General features: G+C 41.3%; 3 protein-coding genes across 12 annotated transcripts in view; all 3 read left to right on the plus strand.

Moving 5' to 3' along the window:
- LOC118425474 (coronin-6-like) overlaps window positions 1-8,356 on the plus strand; it is a 28,062-nt gene extending 19,706 nt beyond the window's left edge. For 4 of the 7 annotated variants that reach the window (XM_035834319.1, XM_035834318.1, XM_035834321.1 and 1 more), the window contains 5 exons: window positions 884-1,042; window positions 1,913-2,191; window positions 3,369-3,455; window positions 4,372-4,512; window positions 5,288-8,356. In XM_035834319.1, the coding sequence (XP_035690212.1) occupies window positions 884-1,042; window positions 1,913-2,191; window positions 3,369-3,455; window positions 4,372-4,512; window positions 5,288-5,440 (819 nt within the window). In that variant the 3' untranslated portion in view covers window positions 5,441-8,356. The remainder of the gene's footprint in view (window positions 1-883; window positions 1,043-1,912; window positions 2,192-3,368; window positions 3,456-4,371; window positions 4,513-5,287) is intronic. The other 3 variants (XM_035834324.1, XM_035834323.1, XM_035834325.1) reach the window with 3 other exon arrangements.
- Window positions 8,357-9,635: 1,279 nt separating this feature from the next.
- On the plus strand, window positions 9,636-12,168 carry LOC118425480. The gene is made up of 2 exons (XM_035834337.1): window positions 9,636-9,752; window positions 10,708-12,168. The coding sequence occupies exon 2, from the start codon at window positions 10,718-10,720 to the stop codon at window positions 11,924-11,926; it is 1,209 nt and encodes a 402-aa protein (XP_035690230.1). The 5' UTR covers window positions 9,636-9,752; window positions 10,708-10,717; the 3' UTR covers window positions 11,927-12,168.
- Window positions 12,169-14,880: 2,712 nt separating this feature from the next.
- LOC118425479 (signal peptide, CUB and EGF-like domain-containing protein 3) lies at window positions 14,881-24,820 on the plus strand. Of its 4 annotated transcripts, XM_035834333.1 has the most exons (11): window positions 14,881-15,114; window positions 15,511-15,754; window positions 16,604-16,758; window positions 16,885-17,004; window positions 17,323-17,442; window positions 17,671-17,790; window positions 21,967-22,086; window positions 22,391-22,510; window positions 22,796-22,915; window positions 23,315-23,434; window positions 23,795-24,819. In XM_035834333.1, exons 2-11 carry the CDS (start codon window positions 15,570-15,572, stop codon window positions 24,016-24,018), a joined length of 1,404 nt encoding a protein of 467 aa, XP_035690226.1. In that variant the 5' UTR covers window positions 14,881-15,114; window positions 15,511-15,569; the 3' UTR covers window positions 24,019-24,819. The 4 variants fall into 4 exon arrangements, with proteins under 4 accessions (XP_035690226.1, XP_035690229.1, XP_035690228.1 ...); XM_035834336.1 differs by lacking the exon at window positions 21,967-22,086 and having other exon boundaries at window positions 23,795-24,820; XM_035834335.1 differs by lacking the exon at window positions 17,323-17,442 and having other exon boundaries at window positions 14,884-15,114; window positions 23,795-24,816.
- The last annotated feature ends 1,047 nt before the right edge of the window (window positions 24,821-25,867 follow it).

Below are 25,867 nucleotides of genomic sequence, written 5' to 3' on the forward strand. Positions count from 1 at the left end.
CCACCTGCATATGCAGGTTAGTGCAGGTAAAATTGGAGCTGTGCAGGTATTTCTGGTGTCTACCTGCACCTAACCTGCTCTTGTCCATTTTCTGTGTCTTTTATACATAAATGGCCTATGATGTAGTAGTATATGGATTGTTACGAGATGCATTGACTGTTACCACCTATACAGTATAAAAGAAAAATAGTTCCTGAACAATTTTAGTATGATCCATATTTCCTAATTCAGAGTGAGAATTTTCGATGTTACTTGCACCAGTGCAGGTATGTAGAAAAAAGTATTTCGAGCCCTGGAATGTAACGTTGACTGATTGCTGTTGGGAAAGGCACTTTGAATGATTTTTCCTTGCAGCAAATTGATGCTCACCAAGCCTCTGTCAAGAGGGTGAGGAGAACACAAACTGATTTGTTAAAGTACCAATGTCCCTTGATATATTTGCCAACATTTTCGACCAAGAACTATTTTTATTTCATCCTTTCTTTCTTTCTTTATTGACGATGAGACAAGTCATTACAAGGGTCTGCCTAGGCAGCTAGTGCTGGTAGCGGCAGAACCTACAAAAATGTGGACTAACATACAAAGAATTCATAACAAAAAACAATACAATATAATGCAATAAAATAAGCAATAGCATACTAAAAGATTGGAGTAGGTGGAAGGTTAGTGTACTATCATTCGATGAGTGTAATATTGAAAATTTTGACAAGAGATGGGTTCTGCAATGGGTTTTGTGTTGTGTTTCAGTCGGAGTTGTTCCAGGAGGACCTGTACCTGATCCTCTAGACCCGGAATGTACCTGCATCTGAATTTTCTTTACCAGCACCCACCCCTTGTGTGTGTGTTCATTCGTGTGTGTTGACCTGTGTGTGTTGTGTTTCAGTCCGAGTTGTTCCAGGAGGACCTGTATCCCGACACCGCCAGTCAGGTCCCCGCGCTGTCGGCAGACGAGTGGATTGAGGGGAAGAATGCTGACCCCAACCTGATGTCCATCCGAGACGAGTTCGCCAGCGTCCTGCCGGCAAAACCCAAACTGGCCGGGGTATGTACAAATAGGAATGGATGACTGAATGAATGGATGAATGAATAAAGGAATGAAGGTTGCTGACCCCAACCTGATGTCCATCTGCGATGAGCTAGCCAGCGTCCTACCGGCAAAACCCAAACTGGCCGGGGTATGTACAAATAGGAATGAATGGATGAATGAATGAATGAATGGATGGATGAATGAATGAATGGATGAATGAATAAAGGAATGAAGGTTGCTGACCCCAACGACGAGTTCGTCAGCGTCCTGCCGGCAAAACCCAAGCTGGCTGGGGTATGTTAAAGTATACAGTCACGAATGATGAATGAATGAATGAATGAAGATGTTTTTTGTACTTTTATTTGCCCTGCCCATTTTGGCAAAAATATGCAATACAACTGATACCTAAATGGCAAGAGGTACACAGTGGACAAACTCAGCAGATACTTGAGATAAAGAATGCAATACAATATAATACAATACAAAAACCCAACTTGGCTGGAGTATGTAAAAAATATGAATGGATGAATGAAAGTTGCTGCCATCTTTGCTTTAAGTTAAGTTAAAGTTGCCCGTGCATCTAATATGCAGATGCTTAGGGTGGCGCCCATCTCCAGCCCTTGGGCCACTACAGCAGGGGGCTGGTCCGCTGGTAGTGATGTGTGTTTAACTTCCATACTCTTCTTCATTAGTGCTGAGTGCTAAGCAGAGAAAGCAGCATGTACCATTTTTAGAGTCTTTGGTATGACTCAGCCGGGGGTCAAAATTATGACCTACCGAATGCAAGGCAAACACTGTACCCACTCGGCCATTGCACCACTCGGTCATTGCATCTTTGCTTTTATAGACAAAAATATCTAAGACTTCCTACCAATCTCGTTGCAGTTGAAGAAGCCCAACGCCCTGAACAGGCCCAAGCTGGCACCATCCAAGCCGACCTCCACCAACAGTGTGAGAGACTCCGCCCCTCCCAAACCCGCTCCAGAACCGACACCCCCGCCGCCCAAAGTGGAACGGTCCCCTCCAGCGCGGGAGAGGGAGCGGTCGCCGCCGCGTGAGGTGCATCGTGGGTCGGGAGACCGGACCTCGGTGGCCGCCACGGCGCAGAAGCTCCAGCAGCAGCACAACGCGTACGAACGACAGGAGGTCCATGCGCGGGAAGAGGTGGGTTCATTTCTGGCATGACGTTTCAACCGTTTTGTTAGAATTCAGTATGAAATCATCCTCCTACACAGGGACATCCAACAGCAAAACCGGCAGTCTGGATGTACCCTGCTTTTTCAATCGTCCCTCTTAGTTCCTGTGGATGTCCCCCCCCCCCCCCCCCAAACCAGCTGTCAGGCAATCAGAGAATAGGCCTTTTAGTTCTCAAAAGGGGTCTCGCATATATAAGGGTAAGCTCATTAAAATTTATGTTAATTATATTAAGTAGGGCGGTCAGGAACTAAGGTGACGGTTGAGAAAGCAGGGTACATCCAGACAGGTAGTTTTGCCGTTGGATGTCCCTGCGTAGGAGGATGGTATAAAATAAGCCAGGCCGTCTCCAACTTTATTTTTTTTTACATGCCACTCATCGTTTGGGATTCCATGCTGTTGATTTATGTTGTTAAATTTGTCACTATAGAAGCTAACAGAAATACACAGCATCTCTTAAGTGTTTTTTGAAGGAGGGGGCAAAATTTTCATCCATATTAAGTCTCTGTCTGAGGTGGAGTAGTGGGTTTTTGAGCTATGAAAAATTCCTTAACTTTGACTTCCAATGGGTTCAAGGAATTTGGACATGCACAATTATTTGACTTTGGTCTTTTCCTCAGTCAAATGAAAGTTGAAAAAATAATTGGGTTCATATTCCTTTGTGTTTCTGATTAAGTTTAGGACTTTTTCCTTTATTAAACTAGCCTATTAAATTTAAAAGAGATATGGAAATTCAAATTCTTGCAGTGCGAACTTTTCAACACAGATTCATCAGAGCATTCCTGTTTCATACATGTATGTCTTGCATAACTACTTTAATGTATGACTATAAGTGTACATGACTGCATAAATTATATCAGATAGCAGATGACCACAATTATGATTTAATCATCTCATGCAATATTACCTCTATGTACATTTGGCAATGATTTTATTGTATACCTTGCATTTTCTACAGCAGGTTCTAAATTATGCTTTCAGCATGATCTGTATTCAGGTATTTCTGGTAGACATACTGGTTAACTACCTGCATAGCACAATTTATAACCTGCATATTTACTCGTAGGTGTTGTGTAGTACCCTGCATTGGGGAATCCAAAGTTTGCATTTTTTCACATTTCCTACTTTCACTTTTTTTTTCAAAAAGGAGAAAGTGGAGGAAGGTGCAGGTGCAAAGGACCCACCTCCCGAGCCTCCCAAACCTGAACCTGAACCTGAACCTGAGCCGGCCGCGGTATAACCTTTAATTTATGATTTTCCTCCAATCAGCAGTCATGTTACTTCTGTCACCACCAAACCTGTTACAATTACATCCATTGGTCCTTCTCTTCTACGATGTAATTGGCTGTTCTGTTTTCAGTATTTAATTTTGAATAAGAGAAAAGTGGTCAAAATCTGAATTTTAGAACTCTGATTTTCCATAATTTCTTAGTCTGTTTTTTCTATCTTAGTTCAGTATACAATTTTCGCCTGTAATGATTTTTTTCATACTGAAGTGTCAAGTGAAATACAAGTATCAGATATGGATATTAGATATTGCCCACTTTTGTTTCTTAAATTTTTATGTCTTCGTGTACAGTACAGCATGCAAGACAAGTCCTGTCTCCCATTGAATGTGCTATTCCTTTTTCTTCCCTGTTTGCAACAGCTCCACCTATTGAGGCATGGCAGTACTGCATCTTACTATGTGTGTTTTGTACCGTGTACTGAATCCTTCTTGTGTTTTTCTTACACACATGTTATACATACATGATCAGAACGCCTTTGGTTTCCATAGATTCATGTTTGTAAATGTACCTATCCTTCTTCTTTTCTCCGTATGTTAACTGGCAGCACTTTTTTCCTTGTTACAGCATGGTCTCCATCCACACGCACTTGTTCATGTATGCTCCCTTTTATACCAGTAATTTGCAGGATCCTTTGCTCTCGTGCTGTCTCACATGATGTGTCTCAATGTCAATAACTTCTTGTTTTCCCTGTTCCAGCCTGCGTTGAATCTAGACTTCTTTTCATTTTCAGGATTGTTTAGTCTGTCAGTAATATTCCTTCGTACAATGCTGTCTCTTGTTACAACTGTAGCGAGTGTTTTCAGTGTATGCATGTCTGTGTGAGATTGACCTGTCGATGACCAATACACATGTACACCACAGCACTATGCCCGCCAACGTTTGTACGAAGACGAACGGGCAAGGCAGCAGCTGTACGAAGAAGAGAGGATTGCACGGGCGCGGGAAAATGCACGGGCACAGGAAAAGAGAAGATCAAGATACGACAATCCCGATTTGTACCAGGTACAACTCGGACTGCGTGAGGGTTTCCTCCCCGAGCCTTCTGTCCTGTAGTCGTCTAATGTTTGGCCTCATCTTCACAGGACTACCCACCCTCACACTCTTGCCGTGTTCCAAGCTCGAGGATGTTGTTGTGAGACTGTTGCATAAGAGCATGCTCTCCTCATCACCTATGCCAGTTCGACTAACACCAAACAATGTTTGAGGCACGTCGGCCTAAACTTTTAACAATTTAACAACAAAACGCAGGCTGCCATGCAGTTATGACAGTGTTTAAAACTCACACTGGTTCACTGCCTACTTATATAACATGTTCGAAATCACACTGAAGTTCTTTCCGTTTTTCAGACGTGATGTTGAATGAAAAGAAAGGAGTATCAGGCAAAATTTGCAACAATCCGCAATAGACATCTTGCATGACGTGGCAGTACCATTTTTTGCTTGAACCAATTTTGTTCTGTTTGACAAAAGGTTTGGAAAGTTTATGCATGATGCAAAAACTTGACAGCTCTTTTTTGCATTTCATTTACCCCCCCTCACCCCTACAGAATGAAAACATGGTGCAGAATTGCATGCAGGTTTTTTGGTTTGCACCATACGAAGTATGCGACTTATGCAACAGCCAGAACACAGAGAATGTTTGCATCTTGCACAGTTTGTCTCTGATTGTGTGCGTGCGTGTATGTGTGATGTTCTGCTCACCGCAACAAGCATGGACGAACTCAGATAGATAACAGACGAATATCAAACCTTTGTTGTCTGCTTCTCGTTTCTGTAGCCGAGACAACAGCCTGCTGCGCCACAGCCACAAATTCCGCCAGACTTCGACTTCCAGGAACTTCTGGAGGAGGTCAAAGGTCTCCGCGCCTTGGTACGTCAGCACGAGAGGAGGATCATGAACTTGGAGGATGCCCTTGGAATAGGAGATTAACCTCTGAACTTTAACCCTAGTGCAACGACTACCTTAAGTGTAGCTCCCAAATTTCCTTGTAGTTAAAAACATTAAACTGTTGTGATCACAGTTAGACAAGTTGATCTCGTTTGTATAGTTCTCTCGTTGATAGCAGTGAGCCCCAGACATTTTTCCATTCTAGATACCTCGGCCACCCCTGCTGGTAAGTGGTGCTGTCCTAGCTCCTGTCAGTTCTGTGTAAGTTTGGGATGGTCCATGTAAGTTGGAGGGGTGATTTTGGAATGGTTTTAACCAACAAAACAAAGGTTTAGTTCCAAATGTTACCGAAAGCAGACAGCATGTTGACTAGCCTATGGCTAAACGAAGGTGTATATAGTTGATAATCACCTATTACATTGTTCAGTAAGTTTTTTTGTTGTTCAAAAATGCTAACTGTACATAAATGTACAAGACATGTCTGGCATGTTCGTTCAGTTAAGAGGCTCTACATGTAACAGTAATTGTTATTTAGATATATATATGTACCATCTCCTATGATGTAACATTACTGCAGCTATTTTTCTTAGGCTTCTAGCTTTGCCTTGCATCAGCTTTTTTATTGATGAGAGCCAAAAAGACGGTTGTCATGCGCAGTGCCAATTGAAACCCTATCCTGAGCTTTTGCTATGGCAAAACTCTCCTTCACAATCTTGGTCATCAGTGGGTCTGAAAAGTCTGTTGAGTATAAAAAAAGTAGGTGTTCTTGTTGGAGTATGGATGGAAGGAAGAACTGAGAAGGACCATAGAGTGTTGTTATTCCTGTTATGATGAGAATTCGTATCTGATTTTGGTATGAGGAATGCATTAATCTGTATAATGCCATACGGATTTGATTCTATGGATGAAATGCGCTAGACAAAACAACACATTATACTGTGTGAACAAGATACTTCTGGACATCATGTCTGAACATGGATGTTTCCTGACCATGACATGCTCTCATTTTTAAAGTAGTGTTACCAGAAATGCATTTTGTTATCCATAGAGTCGAGTTCGTCTGGCTGGATTGGAAGGAAAAAAGGCAGTACTGTATTTTACAGAAAAAAAAGTAGGAACAGAATGAAGGTGTTGGGCATGACTGAAAAAGAACTGAGATTGTTTATCATTTATCATCTTAATTAAACGTGATGTAACAAAATTTTTTCATAAAATTCCATTTCCATCTTGAATTATTTCCAATTGTCCATATATTTGCTTAGCTTGCCTTTGCTATTTGTCATGTATCCATAAGATGTAGTAGTCTGAATGAAGACATTGCAGTCACTGTTTTTATATTAGGCTATTACTATCATTAGTTCTATTCATTCTGTTTTTCTACATATCAAACTTGCATTTATATTAATGTTTATTGGACAGACATTCATCGATTAGATAATGTATTAGATTGTAAGTCATGAAAGATCCTATAGCGGCAATATAGACATGATCTAGGGGAACTTATACTACGTGTACAAGATTGTAGGCAACTTTCCTGAAATATACATCTATTGTACTATCATCTGTTACTAGCCACAAGCCATCGCAAGAAAGGATGACTTACATTAGTGTAGTATGTGGAAATACATGTACAAATCCACAATCTTCATGTATCTCATAGTAAGACTAGACATTGGGCAAATTTCACAAGAAAATGATTGTATCAATCAACATTCCACCCAGCATGGAGCATGTGGTCCTAAAAATAAAACTTTCTTCAGATGAAAAAAAAATCAGTTAGAAAGAATTGTCATGAGCCACTAGGTTTTTAAAAACAAATGTGAAAAAAAATTGTATTTCCATGTCCATGGAGTTTGACCTTGAGACATGGTCCAAGATGGCTGCCATGCAGACCAATGCAAGTTTGTTCCACTTGTGCAGAAAACAGTGCATTATGGTTTAACCTTCATGTTCTAAAAACTAGCTTCTTGTGAGCTGTTGGGACAGAAAGTAAGATCATAATGTGAGAACCATCATGGTATAAAACATTGGTCTTGCCACTATAAGAAATATGTCTTTGGTAAAGGTAAACATCGTAAAATGTTGAAACTCCAAAAGCTCTTAACCTTAAAGTGCAGAACTCGGTAATATCATCCATTTGTATCTACTACTTCATCAGCCCAATAATCTTCATCTATGTGAATTCTCATGAAAATTATAGTGTAAGCAAAAAATAAGCACAGAGCAATGATTAGTGTATGTTTGTGAGAGTAATGTGGTCCATGTGTGTGTGTCATAATATAGTTATATTGGGAATCTATGACAGCCATTCTAGATAGAAGAAGTGATTTTCTTCCTTGCTAAGCAAGGTTCTTTTGTACCTGTGTAGATAAACTGGTTGTAAGGGGTTTGTGATTTATATTTTGGGAACTCTTGTGTGTGTTGAACAGTGAAGTTCTAAAGTCGTGTACAGGAAAAAATGCCACTGCGATGTCTCAAAATATTGACTATCCTTTGTGTAGTCCAGTCAATGTGAAGTATGAGGATGGCAACGTTTTGGAAGAACATAAACTGAAACTGTGCCACAAAGACAGATGTAAGAGGTCATCATTGAAAAGTTGTAAGTACCTGCAAAATGTGAAAGAAAAGAAGTTGTGATGCATGATTTTACTCTGTCTCGAAAATGCAGAAAAGGTTATTCGTTTACCTCCTAATGTTTAAATATTGACTGTTGTCTACCAAAGTATTGCCAACTAGAGTATGAAATTTACAGTCATTTTAAGATCTATACATACTCCGTACATGACTTCAGTGTAGCATTGTTGAATGTTCTGGAAGAGTTTTTAAGATAGTCTCTGCAATAATCATAGTCTTAAGGATATGTCTAAGATGCTGGGTGAAGAGGGAGGGGTGCAGTAAGATGTGTCTATCACGTTTCTATCAATGCTTGCCAAATAAAGATATAGAGGTTTAATCAAATGTTCCCGGGGTGAGTGGTGATTTCTTTCTTTAGTTCCAGTTCAGTGTATGTTTCATGTTTGTTGCACCATTTCGGAACCTGAATCTTACACATTATTGCATTGCATTGTTGAATCTAATGCATTAATGCATTTCATTTCATTCCCATCTAAAACGAGAAGCTCACCATTCAATGTATGTAGATAACAATCACCTAAATGTAGACAACATTGGATAAATGCACACTACATACACCTATATATTTAGACTACATTCGATGAATGTACACTACATCCGATGAATATACTCTGCATACACTACATGATTATACGTTAAATTACTGTTTGCAACTCTTCGATATATTAAGGAATTTGATATCTATGACTTGTGATCTGTGGGCAGGAGTTCAGGATAACTATGACTATTTTTGAAAATTGGGTCATGCATGTTTTAAGGTCAGAGCAAAAAGGGCACCGAACGTGTCCCACTCCTCTTTTGGTGATTAAGTAAACAAAGCCTTGTTGAGTAAAGCACAGACGATTTATAAATGCCCCCAAAACATCACTACTAGTAAATTCATGCCGTATAAAATGAATTGTATCGGCAATGCGCTTTGACGTATTTGCAGGAATGGTAATCCACAGGCCTGTAGTAATCTTTGGCTTCCCGTTTAGTTACTTTCATAAAAACTGCTGTCTTTATTGGACGTCACTAGCTGAATAGAGATGAGACGGCTTTAGCGTTGATTGCTATAAGTAGTTCCATTTACTCTACCACTGCTGCAGGGCAGTTTTGGCGCACGGCCAGAGTTCGATTACTAGTAAGCCACACCAATTTTATTTGTTGTTTCTCGGATTTCTCGACCCTATTTGTTTCCGATTTGTAGAAAAAAAAATTAAACGCCATGCCTCGTGTTGTCAAAATTTCACTGCCTCTCCTTTCTCTAATTAACTATGGGCCTCTAATTCCAGTAGCTGTACGTGCATATTTTGGATGGTACGTGTATCATTTTTCTTCAAACTTTGGACTTCGCTACCAGAGCCCCCCTAAATGTTAAAAGTTTAGGTTTTTCTGTCGGATCTCTCCTACCCCCGACTTTTTTTAATTTTTTATTATTATTTCTTTTTGACCGACCGACCCAATTTTTTCTGGAAAAAAATCCGAGAAACAACAAATAAAATTGGTGTGGCCTTAAGCCGGGCGTAACGCAGCATACATGTATGCGCTATATATGACGTCATCGCCCAATGCATCATATGATTGCGTGTGAATGTACTATGTAGACTTAAGAGCGTCACGTGGGCTTCTGCTATTCCGTGCTGGCGAGTGCTCGCGAGCCGCGGTCCATTTACAAGCAAGCTGTCTTGGTACAGAGGAACACTCCAGTCTCTTACAACATTGTGGACATCTTGTCTTGGTAAGTATCCCCATGTCCTTAATACCACGACGTCTGCGTAAAACAATGTACATGTACATGCACGTTGGTGTAATTGTCTGCCATCAGACCGCAGTGGCACTTCCGGGTTGGGTATGGAGCACGTCGCATTTTTACTGTGTTCATTGATCTTGGTAATACGTGCCGCGCATTACTAGTATTCTGTGTGCTTTAGGTCTCTGCTGACACGGTACGGTATTGAGACGGCATGCTTTAGAACTGCCTGTTGAACAAACAATGTTAAACATGGTCGGCGATGTTCACACCCACAGGAACTGTACTTCAGCCCTTGACAGTTTTGTACTTTGTTGTAAGCGATCGATTCAAATTGTTGCTGACGGGGTCGATAGCCTCCAAACAGGCTCCATAGGATGTTTTAACGTAACCGTGTTTATTTTTCAGATTACGTAAAACTTATGTTGCTTTTTGACTTCTCTCATGTTGTGACTAAGTGCTAAGAATAAGACATCAATGAGAATGCAGTAGTACATATACGTAACTGACTGAGAAAGATTATAGCATTTTAAAACCTCCTTTGGCCCGATATTTTTCTGTAGGTTGTACCGACAATTTCTGTAAAAGGCGCAGGCACAACTATTCGTCTTTGGACAGTATCTCATATAATCCAGATATGACTGGCCCTTCATTCTGAGAAGCTGCAGTGTAGTTAGAGCGTACCAGTATGAAATCATATGAACCACTGTTGCGTCAAAACAATTAGGAAAAGCGTCCGGCGTGACAGCATATACATTTGGCAGCACTAATTTCTTTTGCTAAACGGTTGCATGGGTGCAGTTGGGTCTTGACTCGCATGAGGCGCATATGGCCTGGAAAATGTAAGCCTGACTTAGGATGAACTTTAGAGACATAGTTCGCAATACAGTTACTTTCTTACGTAGATTCAAAACAATTTTTTAACCTTTTGTTTCTCATTCAGGTAATACAAAATGGCAGGTCACAAAGACGCTCAAGAATCCGCACCTGAAGATGAGGCATCACAATTCAGTGAAGACGCTCAAGAAGAAGTACTAAGAAAACGAAGCTCTTCAACAGAACGTGTGGAGAAAGACAACGCAAGGAATTCTGCCATTGATGGAGAAGATACAAATCTTCAAAAGGTTGGAGAAAGTCTTCAGCAGCTCCCTAAGCTCGTGCACGACCTGTCACTGGTAACGCTCATATGTACCAGGCTGGAGAACCTTCTGACGTCACTTACAGGGGAGGGGAAAGAAGTCACAGAGGCGAGGGCACATGTCGAGTTGCTCGTTGGCCAGTACCGCAAGCTGGAAGGAATCGTTAAAGACTTCTTAAAGAGGATAAGAGCGTTCGCAAGACACAGTATTGACGAGATCAAGCAAACTTCGGTTGAAGCAGGACCAGATAAGGAATGCGTTGCGGCAATAGTTAACAGGAGTAAGGACCTATTGTACAAGATGAGCGAGTTGGAACAGCGCCGGTCTTGTATAGAGTCGAGTTCAGGGTTTGCGAAGGAAGGGTCCAGAAAAGTGGCTGAGAAAAGTCGGGCTACAGCAGAGATGAGTCGGACCTTAGCTTGGGGAGCCATACCGGGACTTGGGACTCTAGCATGGGGGGCAGCAGGGGCCATGGCCGGCGCAGACGGGTACGAATCCTCGGTGGGGAAGATAGTGGGAGGGATAAAGGGTCTAGGGTTCGGTCTAACCGGTGGGTTAGTGACAGGCGTTCTGTCTCCGGTGCTGATACCGGCCGGACTATCCGTGGCGAGGGAAAGAGAAGCGCTTAAGGAGAAATCAGAACACATCGTGAACGAGTTGACGCTCGCCACGGTCGTGCTAGACAGCGCGATCAAGAACATCAGCCAGTGTCTTCACGTGGTCGTCTCCGGGATGACCCAGCTGTACGAGACCATCGAAGAGATGGAAAATGTGTCGGACACCGAATCTCAAGATGGCAAGAAAACGAAACTTAAAGGAATAGGAGAAGGTTTAAGGAAGCTGTGTGAAGAGGGTTTCGAGCCGCTGTGCCAGGCATGTGACGAAGCAAGGATGCGGGTCTTGGGTTACCTTGGACCTACCCTACAGGAGTATGCGACTGAGAGAAACGTAGCGCCCAAGGAATCTGAAGAGGGAGACTTTGACATCATTGACCCGATTGAATTGCTTGATACTACGAATTAGTTTTCTCTTCTTAAAAATACTAGAAAGTGTCGTGTTCCTAAGATGTCTGAAGTAAAAAGATAATAATCTATGAAATGTATGTATCAACATTATGTTCTAGACAATCCGTTGATGTTGAAGTTTGGGCAACGGTAGAACAGTTGCTACATTACTTACTTTTATCATTATATGATTTATGTACAGTTCTAGATAAACCTGTGTATGTTGCCCACACTGTGTTGCATTAAAGTGAACAAAATGAAGTATCTCGCCTAATCCTTTTTATATCAAGTTTTGGTGTGGTGATGGAAAATGCTGTTTACCTGCCTGCTTGCGATGACTCAGCACATGTCTTATAATGGCCCCTTTTTTACGCCTGTCTTGAGACCATGGTAAATGTCTTTAAGATGATCGAACTTTGGCACGGTGCTTACCAATACCACGGGTGCCTTTCTTAAGCGTACAATAGTTTTAGGGGGGTTTCCGTTGATGTAAGTTTTTTCTTTTTACAATAAATTTAGCGTTGACGTTATGAGGGGATTACCCTGTTTGGCGTTTAAAAGGTATACCCGTGGATTTGTCGTGTCATTTACTTCGTTAGCAGCAGGTGAGTTGATTTCTTTAACCTGCCCCAAGAAGATTATGTTTTGTGGGCTGTGTGTGATCATCATAAGTAGATAAGTTTATTTTTGTATTTGGTGTTGCGAAAACGAGGAAATAGTTATATTATGCCCCCTGATGGTTGTCCATGTGCGACTTTCCATTTCTGATATTTCGTTTTTGTGCTAGCTCGAATTGGACTCGTGAAGAAAAGACATGATTATTAGGTTGAGCCTCTTTGGAATATATGCCTTCATTTACCTTTGTGCCTAATTCGATGAAAAACTAGCTGGTTGTGAAACTTTCTGCGGAGTCACCGACTTTGTCAACAGACTAGATATGTAAACCCGCTCCGCAATGAAATATGCGAATCGTTGACTGTGCCGCTCTCTCATTGGTAGAGCCGCCAATTGCCATGCGTTTCATTTTTTCTCGTTTTTGTGGGATCGGCCCGGATCGGTCTGGAAGGCCAGGCTCGCTATTGACATCAACGTCTGGGAGACCGGTCAGTCGAGCGGACCGCTAGGAGAGCCAGTCAATCAATATAATCCTCTACTTGCTATCGCCATGGTGGGCGGGCTCGTTGACAGTAAGTTTGCTGGGTTACTTTTTTTTTGCAATCAAAGGCGAAAGTTTGAATAGGGCCATATAATCGCTGTTCATGTCACAACGATACTAACAATTGTTTTATCATGGTAACTGATTCAAAGCCTGGTATCCAGCCGTAATATAGCTCCGTGATAATGTAGCAATGTGATACTGTAGCATCATTCTGTGATGCTGTAGCATTCTATGATACTATAGCACTGTAATATTGTAGCAAGCTGTGCGTGATACTGTAGCATTCTATGATACTTTTGCACTGTGATATTGCAGCAAGCTGTGAGATCCTGTGATTCTGTATCATTCTATGATACTGTAGCACTGTACTGTTGCAGTGTGCGAGCATGATGTGATGCTGTTGCATGCTTTGGTACTGTAGCATTCTGTGATACTGAAGCACTGTGTTACTGGTATGTTGTGATACTGTAGTATGCTGGGATAATGTAGCATGCTGGGATACTGTAGTATGCTGTGATACTGTAGTATGCTGTGATACTGTAGTATGCTGGGATACTGTAGCATGCTGGGAGTGACTGTAGCAGGCTGAGATACTGCAGCATGCTGTGTTACTACATTGTATAGCAGGCTGTGATACTGTAGCAGTGGCATGCCGAGATACTATGGAGTGATGTTATACTATAGTGTGTTGTGATGCTATAGAGCGGTGTTTTACGATAGTGTTAGGTGATGCTATAGAGTGGTGTTAAGCTCTAGCAAACTGATATGTATAGAATGCAGCACGGCGTATTCCGTATCACCCGAAGGCCGGAGGGCGATCCGACCCGCAGGAGGCTAGGGCTGGGACCGATGATGCGAAATACACCGTATTTTATTTTTGTCATACCCACCTTGGAAAACAGATGTTTCGATGCGAAATGTGCCAGAAGTTGAGAAAATTTGGTGCCCTCGAACAAAAATTGTTTCAACAACGATGTTCTCACGTCTGAATCAGGTATTCGAAGTTTCGACCGCTCCGCACTCGACCGGCGTGTTGTGCACAGAGTACGTTCGTTGATATTCGATGGAAGCCTGTGTTATACGGCTTTTTATCACTTGGTCCGAAACACTTGTATCGAACGTTATCGTGGCCCAGGTATGACATACAATAGCGTATACTGGTACACTATGGTGTGGTCTGCTCTTTATATAGTACACTGTGATACAATACTTGTAGCATGATGTTATACTGTAGCACTTTGTTACTATGGCATACTGTGATATTGTAGCATGCTGAGGTACTTAAGCACTGTGATACTACAGTGTTGTAGCCCTTTACTACCGAAGCATGATGTGATGTTTTGTAGCATGCTGGGACACTGTAGCGTGGTGTTCTGCAGTAACTACAGCGTGCTGTGATACTATAGCATTTTGTGATACTATAGCGTGCTGTGATACTATAGCGTGCTGTGATACTATAGCGTACTGTGATACTATAGCTTTACTTTATGCTATATTTTATTTGCTATATTACTGCCATTTTCTTACATGAATAAAATCTAATGTTATCTAGAATATCTTTTATCATTAAATATGCATAAACTATGCTAATTTGAGTTACGAGTTACAGGAGTTAGAAAGGGCGGGCCTAGAAAACCCCACCCCCGGCCCAATCTGAATAGGGTTAAAGCCGAGTCACGTCATAAAATAATCCTGAAATGAACATTTCAGCTGTGCGTGAGCAGCAGATACCAATTTCTTATTCATTTGTGCAGTGTTGTGGAATTCATTAATGAATAACTAGGAACGGGAAATTCCCCTGATTACCAACACATGCTGTAAATCAATAAATGCGTAGGTCAAATGTAGCAGACGAGAGTGACACAGCTCCTGGCGGTGACGAATCTAAGATAACCATCAAGCCTGCTCAAACTTACCAAAGGTGTGGCACAAAATTGCATTTGACCAATCAGATATAAGAGAATGGGCATATTTAGCCGAAAAACAAGCCCTGACAAGTCACTTTCTAGCATCACAGTGTTCTTTCGCCACACTTTCCCTGCACGACGGTAGGTTTTCGAGGTCTATGTTATATCTGCTTATGCTGCATATTTATATTTGCTTTTATTTATATTAGAAAAACGTAATATCACGTTCCTGTATACTTTAAAAACTTGTCGGTGACAAATATGTAACCGCCATGCCTGCTAACCTCTAGAAATCATTCAGCCTTCTTTCCCAGTGCTCCGTGATAGAGACTTGTTTTGTTGCAAGTTCTCATTGGAAACGTGGCGAAGGATTATGAAAGCAATACGGGATGTGAAAGCAATACGTCATGGTTGACTTGATTAGATACAGACCGTAGAGAGTGTAAGGAAATGGTACCCCAAGAAAAATCCACATCGTTACACGTTTAAAAAGATTTTAATGTAATACGCGAATATAACAACCACAATTTTACATAGGTTGTATTACAATTAGTATCAAGTATTTGCCCCACAACGCCTGGCAGCCGGAAGGTACAATGCTGCCCAGGACCATTCTAGTTGTGCTGTTGTTGGGGCTGATTCTGTGGCCTGACGGGTCGCAGTCATGGCGTCGGCGGCGCCGCAGACGATGTCCCGTCCGCGACTGCCAGTGGAGCCTTTGGACAAGCTGGTCTAGCTGCTCTGCGTCTTGTGGCCCATCAGGTACCAGGGTGAGAACAAGGTAAGGATACTATATAGATAATTTATATATACCTCGTTGTAAACGAGGGCGCCCAAAATATGTGATTTTTTTGCTTCTTCCACATTTTGCTCCTCTTCCCAAGGAACCTCCTTGCTCTTCTTCATCAACTCCGTCTGTTTTTGGCTATGTTGATACCGTCTAGCATTTCATATTTTGCATTACGTTTTCCAGTTTGTTACGTGTTTGGAATGGCATTTTTGTCACCATGGGGATTTCAAACCCAATATTGACACTGTCAACTTACGCCCCGGTAATGTTTACTTACAAAGGTCGATCGGAATGTGTCCATTCACCTACACAAGACTCTGTTGCGAAGACGTTGGTCCCCTCAGCCTAAAGAGTGTCATGCCTAAAAAATGTTCCTTGCAGATGATGTGTTAATTTTGGTAACGCCTCGGGGAAGTGCCTTTTCATGTTTTTTTGTGACGTGATTATTCGTATGTATACGGATAATGTCGTAAAGCCGGCGGTTACGTTTACATGGGATGCCAGATCGAGCCAGGGTAGTCAAACCTCTGCAAGTATAAATGAGCATAGCGCACTTATGTAGTAGCGTAATGGTGACTCGAAGCGACTGGCAGAATATGCACTCTTTTTGTAAAAGCGTCATGCTTTGTTATCAGTCTGGCCATTCTAGTCATGATAATTTCAATGGACGCCCGGCTCGAGCGCTCACACATGCTTAGTATAAAACAATTCTGTTGGGTGTACGCATCGCCTTTACCATCATTACGTTGAGGGTCGGGGACCACTGTGGTAGCATCCAGCAAAAGCCTTTTCCGTCTTTCCCTGTCCTTCAACCTACATCTAATTTTGTACAAACATCAGATCTAAAGCCGTCGAAGCTCAGTGTGGAGGTAGTAGCTGTAGCGGGTCGAACAGGGAGACTCGGACCTGCAACAGAATCTGTTACAACGGAGGCTACGTGTACGGCGGTCGCTGCAGCTGTCGGTCGGGGTACACGGGGACCTGCTGTCGAAGTGGTAAATACTTTCCTTTTCAGATACTCTTGTTTTGATAACATAAAGGCAACTTCGTTCTAAACTCTTGTCATCTGGGGACCAACGTCTGCACTATACAAATGTAAATTGAAATATTCATCTTCACAGACGTCAACGAGTGCAGAAGCAGTAACGGTGGTTGTGACCACACCTGTTACAACACACAAGGGAGTTTCTACTGCCGCTGTAGGTCTGGCTATAGTTTGTCAGGCTCCACAAGATGTGTGGGTAAGTAAACACATTCGTAAATGATCCTATTTTTGTTGCTTTATGCCACATTTTTATGTTACATTGCATGCAATCCAGGCAATGAAGTACAGACTGATTGCTGTATGGAGGGCGAGAGGGAATGTTACTTAAATCACGATTTTATTTTGGCTAACACTCCACATATATATAGTCGATCAGGTTTCATGGGACAAATAGTACATAGTATATGAAGTGTAAGTCTCGTCTACATAATGATTGTACTTGTCTCTGTGACTGATACCTTTGTACTCTGCTGTTAGACTGTATAGATAGTGTACAAATATGGTATTTCCACAGACATTAACGAGTGCAGAAGCGGTAACGGTGGTTGTGACCACACCTGTTACAACACACAAGGGAGTTTCTACTGCCGCTGTAGGTCTGGGTACAGTCTGTCAGATTCCACAAGATGTGTGGGTAAGTGATTCATAAATAGCAGTTTATTCCTCCTTGCATCTTTTATAGTTTTATGTTGTCTTTGTGTGACACGGGCAAATTTCAGAAATGTAACAGAAACTCACAATGAAGCGTGTAGGGCCATTCATTGGAATGGTTGCTAGAAGCGTGATTTAGTCAGGATACACTTCATCGAACAGGTTTAATCACTTGAATGGTAAATAACCTATGGATATTGTATCTTCACAGACGTCAATGAGTGCAGAAGCAGTAACGGTGGTTGTGACCACACCTGTTACAACACACAAGGGAGTTTCTACTGCCGCTGTAGGTCTGGTTACAGCCTGTCAGGCTCCACAGGATGTGCGGGTAAGTTCATGAACCAGAGTTCGGAGACCTCAGACCTCCATGGAATACTTTGAACCTTTATAGATTTTATCATTTCATCTTGTTTTATTATATTTCAGCCATACATAGTATGGTGAAATATATTGTATTCGTAATGTTTCTTCTTTCTTTCTTTCTTCTTCTTCTTCTTTCTCCTGTCAAATCTTCAAAGTGATTCATCTCCGCCGTTCCTGGACCGAATGACCTGAAATTTGGCACAGGGGTAGAATGGGCCAATACCTTGATGCTTTTTTCTCAGTTTTTACATATCTGCCTCTAAAATGATTTTATTGAGATTTTTTGGTCAATTTTAGACCAAATCTTTTAATTTTGGCCCCTGTACCCTGGTATTACAACCAAATGAGCTGAAATTTGACAGAGATGTGCCTTGATAATGCCCCCATATAAATTCGATAACACTTTTGGTGTACAGTACAACAAAATGCTTATTTTTGCGATTTTTTGACCAATTTTTGACCAAAAAAGGACACTTTTGGCCCCTGTACCCTGGTATTACAACCAAATGAGCTGAAATTTGACAGAGATGTGCCTTGATAATGCCCCCATATAAATTCAATAACACTTTTGGTGTACAGTTCAACAAAATGCTTATTTTTGCGATTTTTTGACCAATTTTTGACCAAAAAAGGACACTTTTGGCTCCTGTACCTTGGTATTGCAACCGAATGAGCTGAAATTTGACACAGATGTGCCTTGATAATCCCTTCATATAAATTCCATAGCACTTTTGGTGTACAGTGCAACAAAATGCTTATTTTTGCGATTTTTGACCAATTTTTGACCAAAAAAGGACACTTTTGGCTCCTGTTCCCTGGTATTACAATTAAATGACCTGAAATTTGGTATAGATAGGCATTAGATACTTGGTAACAAGATTCTAGTAAAATTTTTGACATAAATAACTTTAAAATTATTAATTTTGGCACTTTTCTGAGGGGAAATTTGTTTTCTTTTGGGATCCTGACGTGACCTTCCGTGACCCCGCACAGAGCCACACCTGTGCGCGTCAGCCGGCGAGTTAATTGAATCAAAGACCTAGCCAATCAGCGAAGAGGAGGCCAAAGGCTAATTAATATTCATAAGCGGGGCCTCATGATCCCGTATATAGCAGTGTTCCTGCCAGGGGGAGCGAAGCCCGCCTAAGGCTCTCGCATTTTAGACTATTCAGAAGGCTTTATATTGTATCAGTTCTTAGGGGCATATCTATGATAATCGCAGCAGTCACTTAACTTCTCTTCATGAGTTTAGCGTAACACTATTTCAGGTCAAACCGTCAAAGGCAACTAAAAACAAACTTTAACGTTACTGAGTTCAACAGTACTTATAACTTGTTATCCGAAGTTGAAACGCTAGCGATGGTATTTTCGCTGCGCTGTTAGCTCCGTGCGACTGTTGTTGACGGTCTTATAACGGTATATTTTGCACCCCTGTACCCTGGTATGAGTAACATTTGGTATAGATAGGCATAAGATAGTCGGTAAAATGATCCAAGTAAAATTTTTGGCACAAAGTACTGTAAAAGGCTTAATTACAGCACTTTTTTTAGGGGAAATTGGTTTTCTTTCGTTCTCCATGCCATGACCTTTCGGACGATCACCCCACAGAGCCGACATCTGCACCTGCGTCTAGCCGGCAGGAAGAGTTAATTCAATTAATGGTTCAGCCAATCAGCGAAGAGGAAAGCGAAGGCTAATTAATATTCATAAGCGGGACCACACAATACGTTAACTTGAAGACTCAGGCCGTACAGACTTCTCGCCAGGATTTTTTCAAAGCGTCGGACAGGGGTCCGGGGGCCGCCGAATGTCCCTGGCGGGGTCCAGGGGCAGGGCCACTGTGGGGGCGGGGGGACCCAGGTGGGCGAAGCCCCCCCGGAAGCTCTTGCATTTTAGACTAAGGCTTCTTTTATCAGTTTTTTTAGGGCCATATCTACGATAATCGTAGCAGTCACTTACTTCTCTTCAGCAGTTTGACTTTAAAATATTTCGGGTCAAAGCTTCAAAGACAACTAAAACCTCATAAACAACAAACTTTACTTAGCTCAACAGTATACAAAAATATTGTACGGGTTGCCATCCTTAGTTGAAGCGCTTATTTATAGCGCTAGTATCTTCGCTGCGCCGTTAGCCGCCGTGCGACTTTTGTTGACGGTCTGATATCCCTACGTCGCCGCCTCGCTGATATTCCCACGGACATGTTTCAAGAAAAATACCCAGCAAAAAACGCTGTTCTGCGTCAAATTCTATTCTATAAAACATGTGGGACTCAGTGTTACAGTCTAAATATTTTGTAGAAGCACCGCTGTAGGAAAGAAGGTCCAAGCAATGTAAAACATCACGTAGCATGAAGTTCGCTGTCAACTGGCACACAGCACATGACTGTTTGAAACTCTAAGTCTAATCAACAGCCGTGTTTGATTGATAGCCGGCGGTCCTTTGATGAAGTCGGCGAAAGGTGCGTTAGTTAGAAAATCTGCGTTTAGTCTTGATACGTAATTATAAGTTAGACAGTGGCGAGGATGATTATTTTCTCATCAATATTTCTCTTCAGAATTATTTGAACTTAATTGTACATCTAAACAATTGGCTTACCTGTGCAATGTTTATATGATTAATGATCAGTGTACTGAAATCATGTGTAACGTATGGCTCCTAGTCAATAGATCAGCATTTTCTCTATAGTGACCACCTGTCTATAGTGGCCACATTTCCTAGTGCTGTTGTTTTTTGACATAAACTTTGAACATTTAAATTGTAAGTAACTTTAAACTGCCAGAGTTTCAGCCCAACAAAACACTCTCAGCGCCAGGGTGTGAACAGACTGACCAGACAGACGAAAATAAATCCTCGAACAAGGTTCAATCGTATCTTCAGGGTCTGGCAGGAAGTTGTTAAACTAAAATAAGAATAGGCTCGATGGCTGATTGCATACAAAGTAAAACAGTTTAACAGTTTTACAGCTTGAAGAAAACAAACGCTCCTACAGTACCTGCACCTGCTTGATAATTATTAAATCGTATGCCCTACTTGAATAAAAAAAGTTCACTGCAATAATAAATGTACCCACATCACAAGGAGCTTATACTTTTTTAAACTTACACCTAGTTATCGTACTGAAAATTGTTAATGACATTACATGAAGTCATTCAACAATTTTCAGTCATGATGAAAATTTTCTGAATGGAAGGTGTTATTATTGTCATTTTCTGAAAAATAGAAGCAAGCACTGTTTTTACCTGGAATCAATTCACAATACCAGTCCACTTTGGGGGATAATGTACTGTTAAGAGGATGTTCCATTTTTGCGCAGGGGTGATTTGGAACAGTCCAATGTTGCGTGGGAAGGGGTATGGCTGAAATATGCTGTATTTGCTCTTAAGCAAATGTCAGCCTTTCTAGTTTACTATGTATCTTAAGCTGTAATTAGCATACTATACTGTAAATGCAGGAATTTCCGCGGTGGTTTTATGTTCGCGGTTTTCGCGTTGCAGATTCACCGCGAACATTTTTCATGGAAGTAAGGGACTAGAGTGTATGGTGCTACCGCGAACTTAAAATTAAACACCGTGATTATTTGCCATGGAAGTAAGAGACTATAGTGCATGGTGCTTGCGCGAACAGTCCTTTTCCCGCTACCGCGAAATTAAATCCCCGCGAACTTAAATGCTAGTTTATTTAGGAGGGTAATCGCAAGCAAAAATGCAAGCAATGTATGTGGGGAAGTCCTTTCATGTTTACATTTTATCATAAATTATGCAAATGAATTTAACATTTACGTCATCAAATTTTAGTAAGTAAGTATGCAGGTTGAGTGCAACTTTGCATGTCATTGTATAATGTTACATCTTTGAACTACCTGCATACCGAAAACCATTGGAATTCGTTGGTCCTTTGTTTATTTATCCTCCTTAAGATATGTTAAAAATGTTCTGCAGTTCAAGTTTCAGTTGATAGGGCCCCCACTCCCACACCTCTTCTTCCTTGTATAACGAGCTATCTGCCACCAAAAAATCAAGAACATCGCATGTCCATGTCTATATGCTACAATTGAGTGGAATAGTCAGACCAACCCAACACATAAGTGAACAGGTTTGAACAACTGAATTGTACATAACGTAGTAATATTGTGTCTTCACAGATGTCAATGAGTGCAGAAGCAGTAACGGTGGTTGTGACCACACCTGTTACAACACACAAGGGAGTTTCTACTGCCGCTGTAGGTCTGGCTATAGTTTGTCAGGCTCTACAAGATGTGTGGGTAAGTGAACACATTCGTAAATGCTCCTATTTTTATTGTTTATGTCACATGTTTATATTATCATTGCATTTAATCCAGGCTATGAAGTACAGACTATGATTGCAAATTGCTATATAGAGGCCTAGTGGGAGGGTTATCATGATCTATTTAGGCTAACGCTCCACATAATCAATCAGGTTTCATCGGATGAATAGTACATCGCGTACGAAGTTTAAGCTCTCTCTACATAATGATTGTCTCTGTGTCTGCTACCTTTGTTGTTAGAGTATAAAATAAATAGTGTACGGCTATGGTATGTCCACAGACGTCAACGAGTGCAGAAGCAGTAACGGTGGTTGTGACCACACCTGTTACAACACAGAAGGGGGGTTCTACTGCCGCTGTAGGTCTGGCTATAGCCTGTCAGGCTCCACAAGATGTGTGGGTAAGTGCTATTCAAGTACCCATAAACGTCCTTTCATCTAGTTTGGTCGTAAAAGAAGCCTGATGATGGAGTGCAAGTGAACACTTCTCTGGTATTAGACCTTTCATCTTCCTCTGTCTTGCCTCTGGGCCTTGCCTCTCACGGGCAGCCTTGTACCGCTTCATACTTGTTTAACTTGTAGTATGAAATCATGAATGATGATTTTCTTAAATGTCTCTTGATGTTTTAAAACTTATCCAACAATAATGTCTCAAAAGATAAACTATCAAAAATACATCCGAACAGACATAGACGAATGCACCAGTCACATCGGACGCTGTGACCACATCTGCACCAACACTGCAGGGAGTTACAGCTGTTCCTGTAGGCCTGGGTACCGTCTGTCGGGCTCCAGGATTTGTGTTGGTAAGTATTTACATGTATCTCACACATGAGGTCCATGTTTCTTGCTGCGTGAGAAGATCAAGATTACAGACAACAGCTGCTATTTAGCTGGACAAAATGGACTCAATGCTAAAGATAGTTTACATATATGTCTCAGGTGGAGACCAAGAAACATCCTAAATATTTAATAGATAGAAATGTTTTTCACTTGTTGTTCTACCTATCGATATACATGTATCACAATTTTTTAGTGCAGCTTATCTTACAGATCTTTCAGCTCATCTTACTGACCTGTATGAGTAACTGTCAGATCGTAAGCGGAGGGTACATGTACATGGTCGATGAAAAGCGACGGATACATGCCATTGGGGTTTCAATATTATGGTGAGCCATTTAACAAAGGATATATTATTTCAATAGACATCGACGAATGCAGAGGCAACAATGGCGGATGTGATCACATGTGCATCAACACCGTGGGCAGCTACTCCTGTGCCTGCAGAGAGTATTATCACATGACGTCCTCTGGGACTTGTGAAAGTAAGTCATTTAGAAATGTGATCTATGCTAAGGACAGTAATTTACGGACAGGCATTCTGTCAAAAGCTCTGCGTGAAATCTTTGGGATACTGACAATAGCGTCTGCTCTTGGCTCCCTATAACGCTACTTGTACTTACCAACAGCATATTAAGTAGCGATGGTCTCTACTACATTTATATTTACATTAATATTCAATTGTGACAAGTTAAAATAATAAGTTTAGCAAGTTCCCAGGTGAAGTAATATAATAAGAAACAGATAGCTCCTTAAAATATAGAACACATAAATCTTGCGAATGCTTTCTTTTATCAAAACCCATCAATTATCCTTCATTAATAATTGTATTTATACTCCTTCAGAAAGCGACACGTCTTCAGCCAACTACACGCCTTCAGACAACAATGCGACCACAGAAAGCCATACGCCTACTTATCTCGTTGCCCTTGAAGGCATTGGAAGCTCCTTTCTTGTCATCGTCGTTATCATTGTTATATACAAAGTTCTCAAAAAGATCTTGACAAGCAAGTGGAACATTCGTCTATGTAATGACAAATCCCCACCCCCTTATGAATTGCAGACATAGGTCAAGTAATAGTCAAGCAGTTAGAATGGGACAAAACAGTAGTTAAATGTGAGTTTGCATGATGTGTGATATGCTTTCTTACCTAGGCAATAATTATATCATGTAAGAGTGCAAGCAATTTCAGTACCTCGTCTGATAAACATTTGCTTAATGTATTTTCCAATTTACACCAATTGAATGAGCGATAACACTCTTGCACTTTTCAGATATAATCATTTTACTATATATTAGCAATAAAGTCGAATAGTACTAGTGACGTCGTAATGTTGCATAACTGAGCATAGCTTCACCGACATCGCGGATGACCTGTAAACGGTAAATGACGTCTCTTCCGACCGAGGTGAACACGGCATTCTATCCTAGCGACCTTGAGGAGATATTTGATTCGGGAAGTTAATAGATGGAGGCAGGCAGTCACGGTGGAGCTTTGAAACTTTCTGTTTATCGTAACTGAGGGTCACACCGTATCAGGGTATCAGTTTTGAACGGCATTGAAAACGCTGTGTATACAACATATACCTGCCTATTCAGCAAACCTCGAGCAACATATCTTGAACAAGTGCCGTGTATATGCAACACATTTGTAGACCTGACTTGAGTCAAGGTCTATTTTTGCGTTGCCCTGTTTACCTAAGACTTTAGGTCTTTCCCAACCTAGACTGTTTATCAAGACGTCATTCGTCCCAATTGACGGTCCACTGGACGACAGTATATCCTCTCCAAGCAGAAACGTGGCTTACGTTTTTTCTGTGCTCTAGGGCAGACTGAAGTCATTCTTGGGATAATTGTGTTGCACTAAAAGATAGTCCCCACGGATATACGTGTAACGGTGACGTAACCACTGTACCACTAATAACAAGGCCTCTACATACTTGACGGCGCTTTCGTCGCGCTCTCTCTGCGATCTCAAGTTTGAAATTCTTTGTGTTTGACAGACAAGGAATTGTGCAGAAAAAGACGATTTTTTACGCTTTATTGTTTTTTATACAATACGTTGCGCGATGCGTCGCAAAGAGAGCACGACGAGAGCGCCGTCGTAGCGGAAGGGAATACAACAAACGACACACCAGAATCATACATCTACAGAAAAGCTAGCATCGCTTAAGCCTATAACATCCAAAGCCTGTATAGTAGCCTGACTGGAGGTCAAGGTATCGGTACGTATTCACGCGAGCGTGACCCGTTCGTAGTAATGTTGGTGGACAACAGACCAGAATCGTCAACACCTTTGTGAACATGACCACACCTGTGTTTCATAATGCTCGTGTCAAGATATCATTTACGCCCTGAACATTCAGTAAACAATGTTTCAAGGTCTTCGGGTTTGTAATGACCTCTCATATATCAAGAAAATTTACTGGAAGTGGGAAGAAAATACTTTTTTTCTCGGAAACGTAAGAAAACATGTTGATGATCTTCAGACCGAACAGTATAAATAGGGGGGGTCTTGGCAGTTTCAGCCGGACAGACCAGGCAAGATTTTCCAATCGTGTGCACCACGATCGGGCGTTGCTGTGCATCCAGATAAAACGGAACGGGCATCAAAACCGATCAAGGGGTGAGTAGCATTTTACATCATTTGAAAAATAACAATGCTCTATATTAATCAAACTTGAACTGTAATTTCCAGCTCAAAAAGATGCATTTTATACCGAACAACTCCTGTTTTTGTAAAAAAAGTAAAGAGCAAATAAGCCACATCTATGCGCCTTATTCAAATAAATAGATGGTATAAAGGTTGGTTCACCCATGCGTATATGTTCAAGGCCGTATTAGGCCCGCATGTTGAGTTGTTTTTGCGCAAAAGTCTAGTTTCTGCCTTTGTTATGTTTCGCTAAAATGATTCTTT

This window comes from Branchiostoma floridae, chromosome 11 (assembly GCF_000003815.2).
Source record: "Branchiostoma floridae strain S238N-H82 chromosome 11, Bfl_VNyyK, whole genome shotgun sequence".
NCBI classification, from domain to species: domain Eukaryota; kingdom Metazoa; phylum Chordata; class Leptocardii; order Amphioxiformes; family Branchiostomatidae; genus Branchiostoma; species Branchiostoma floridae.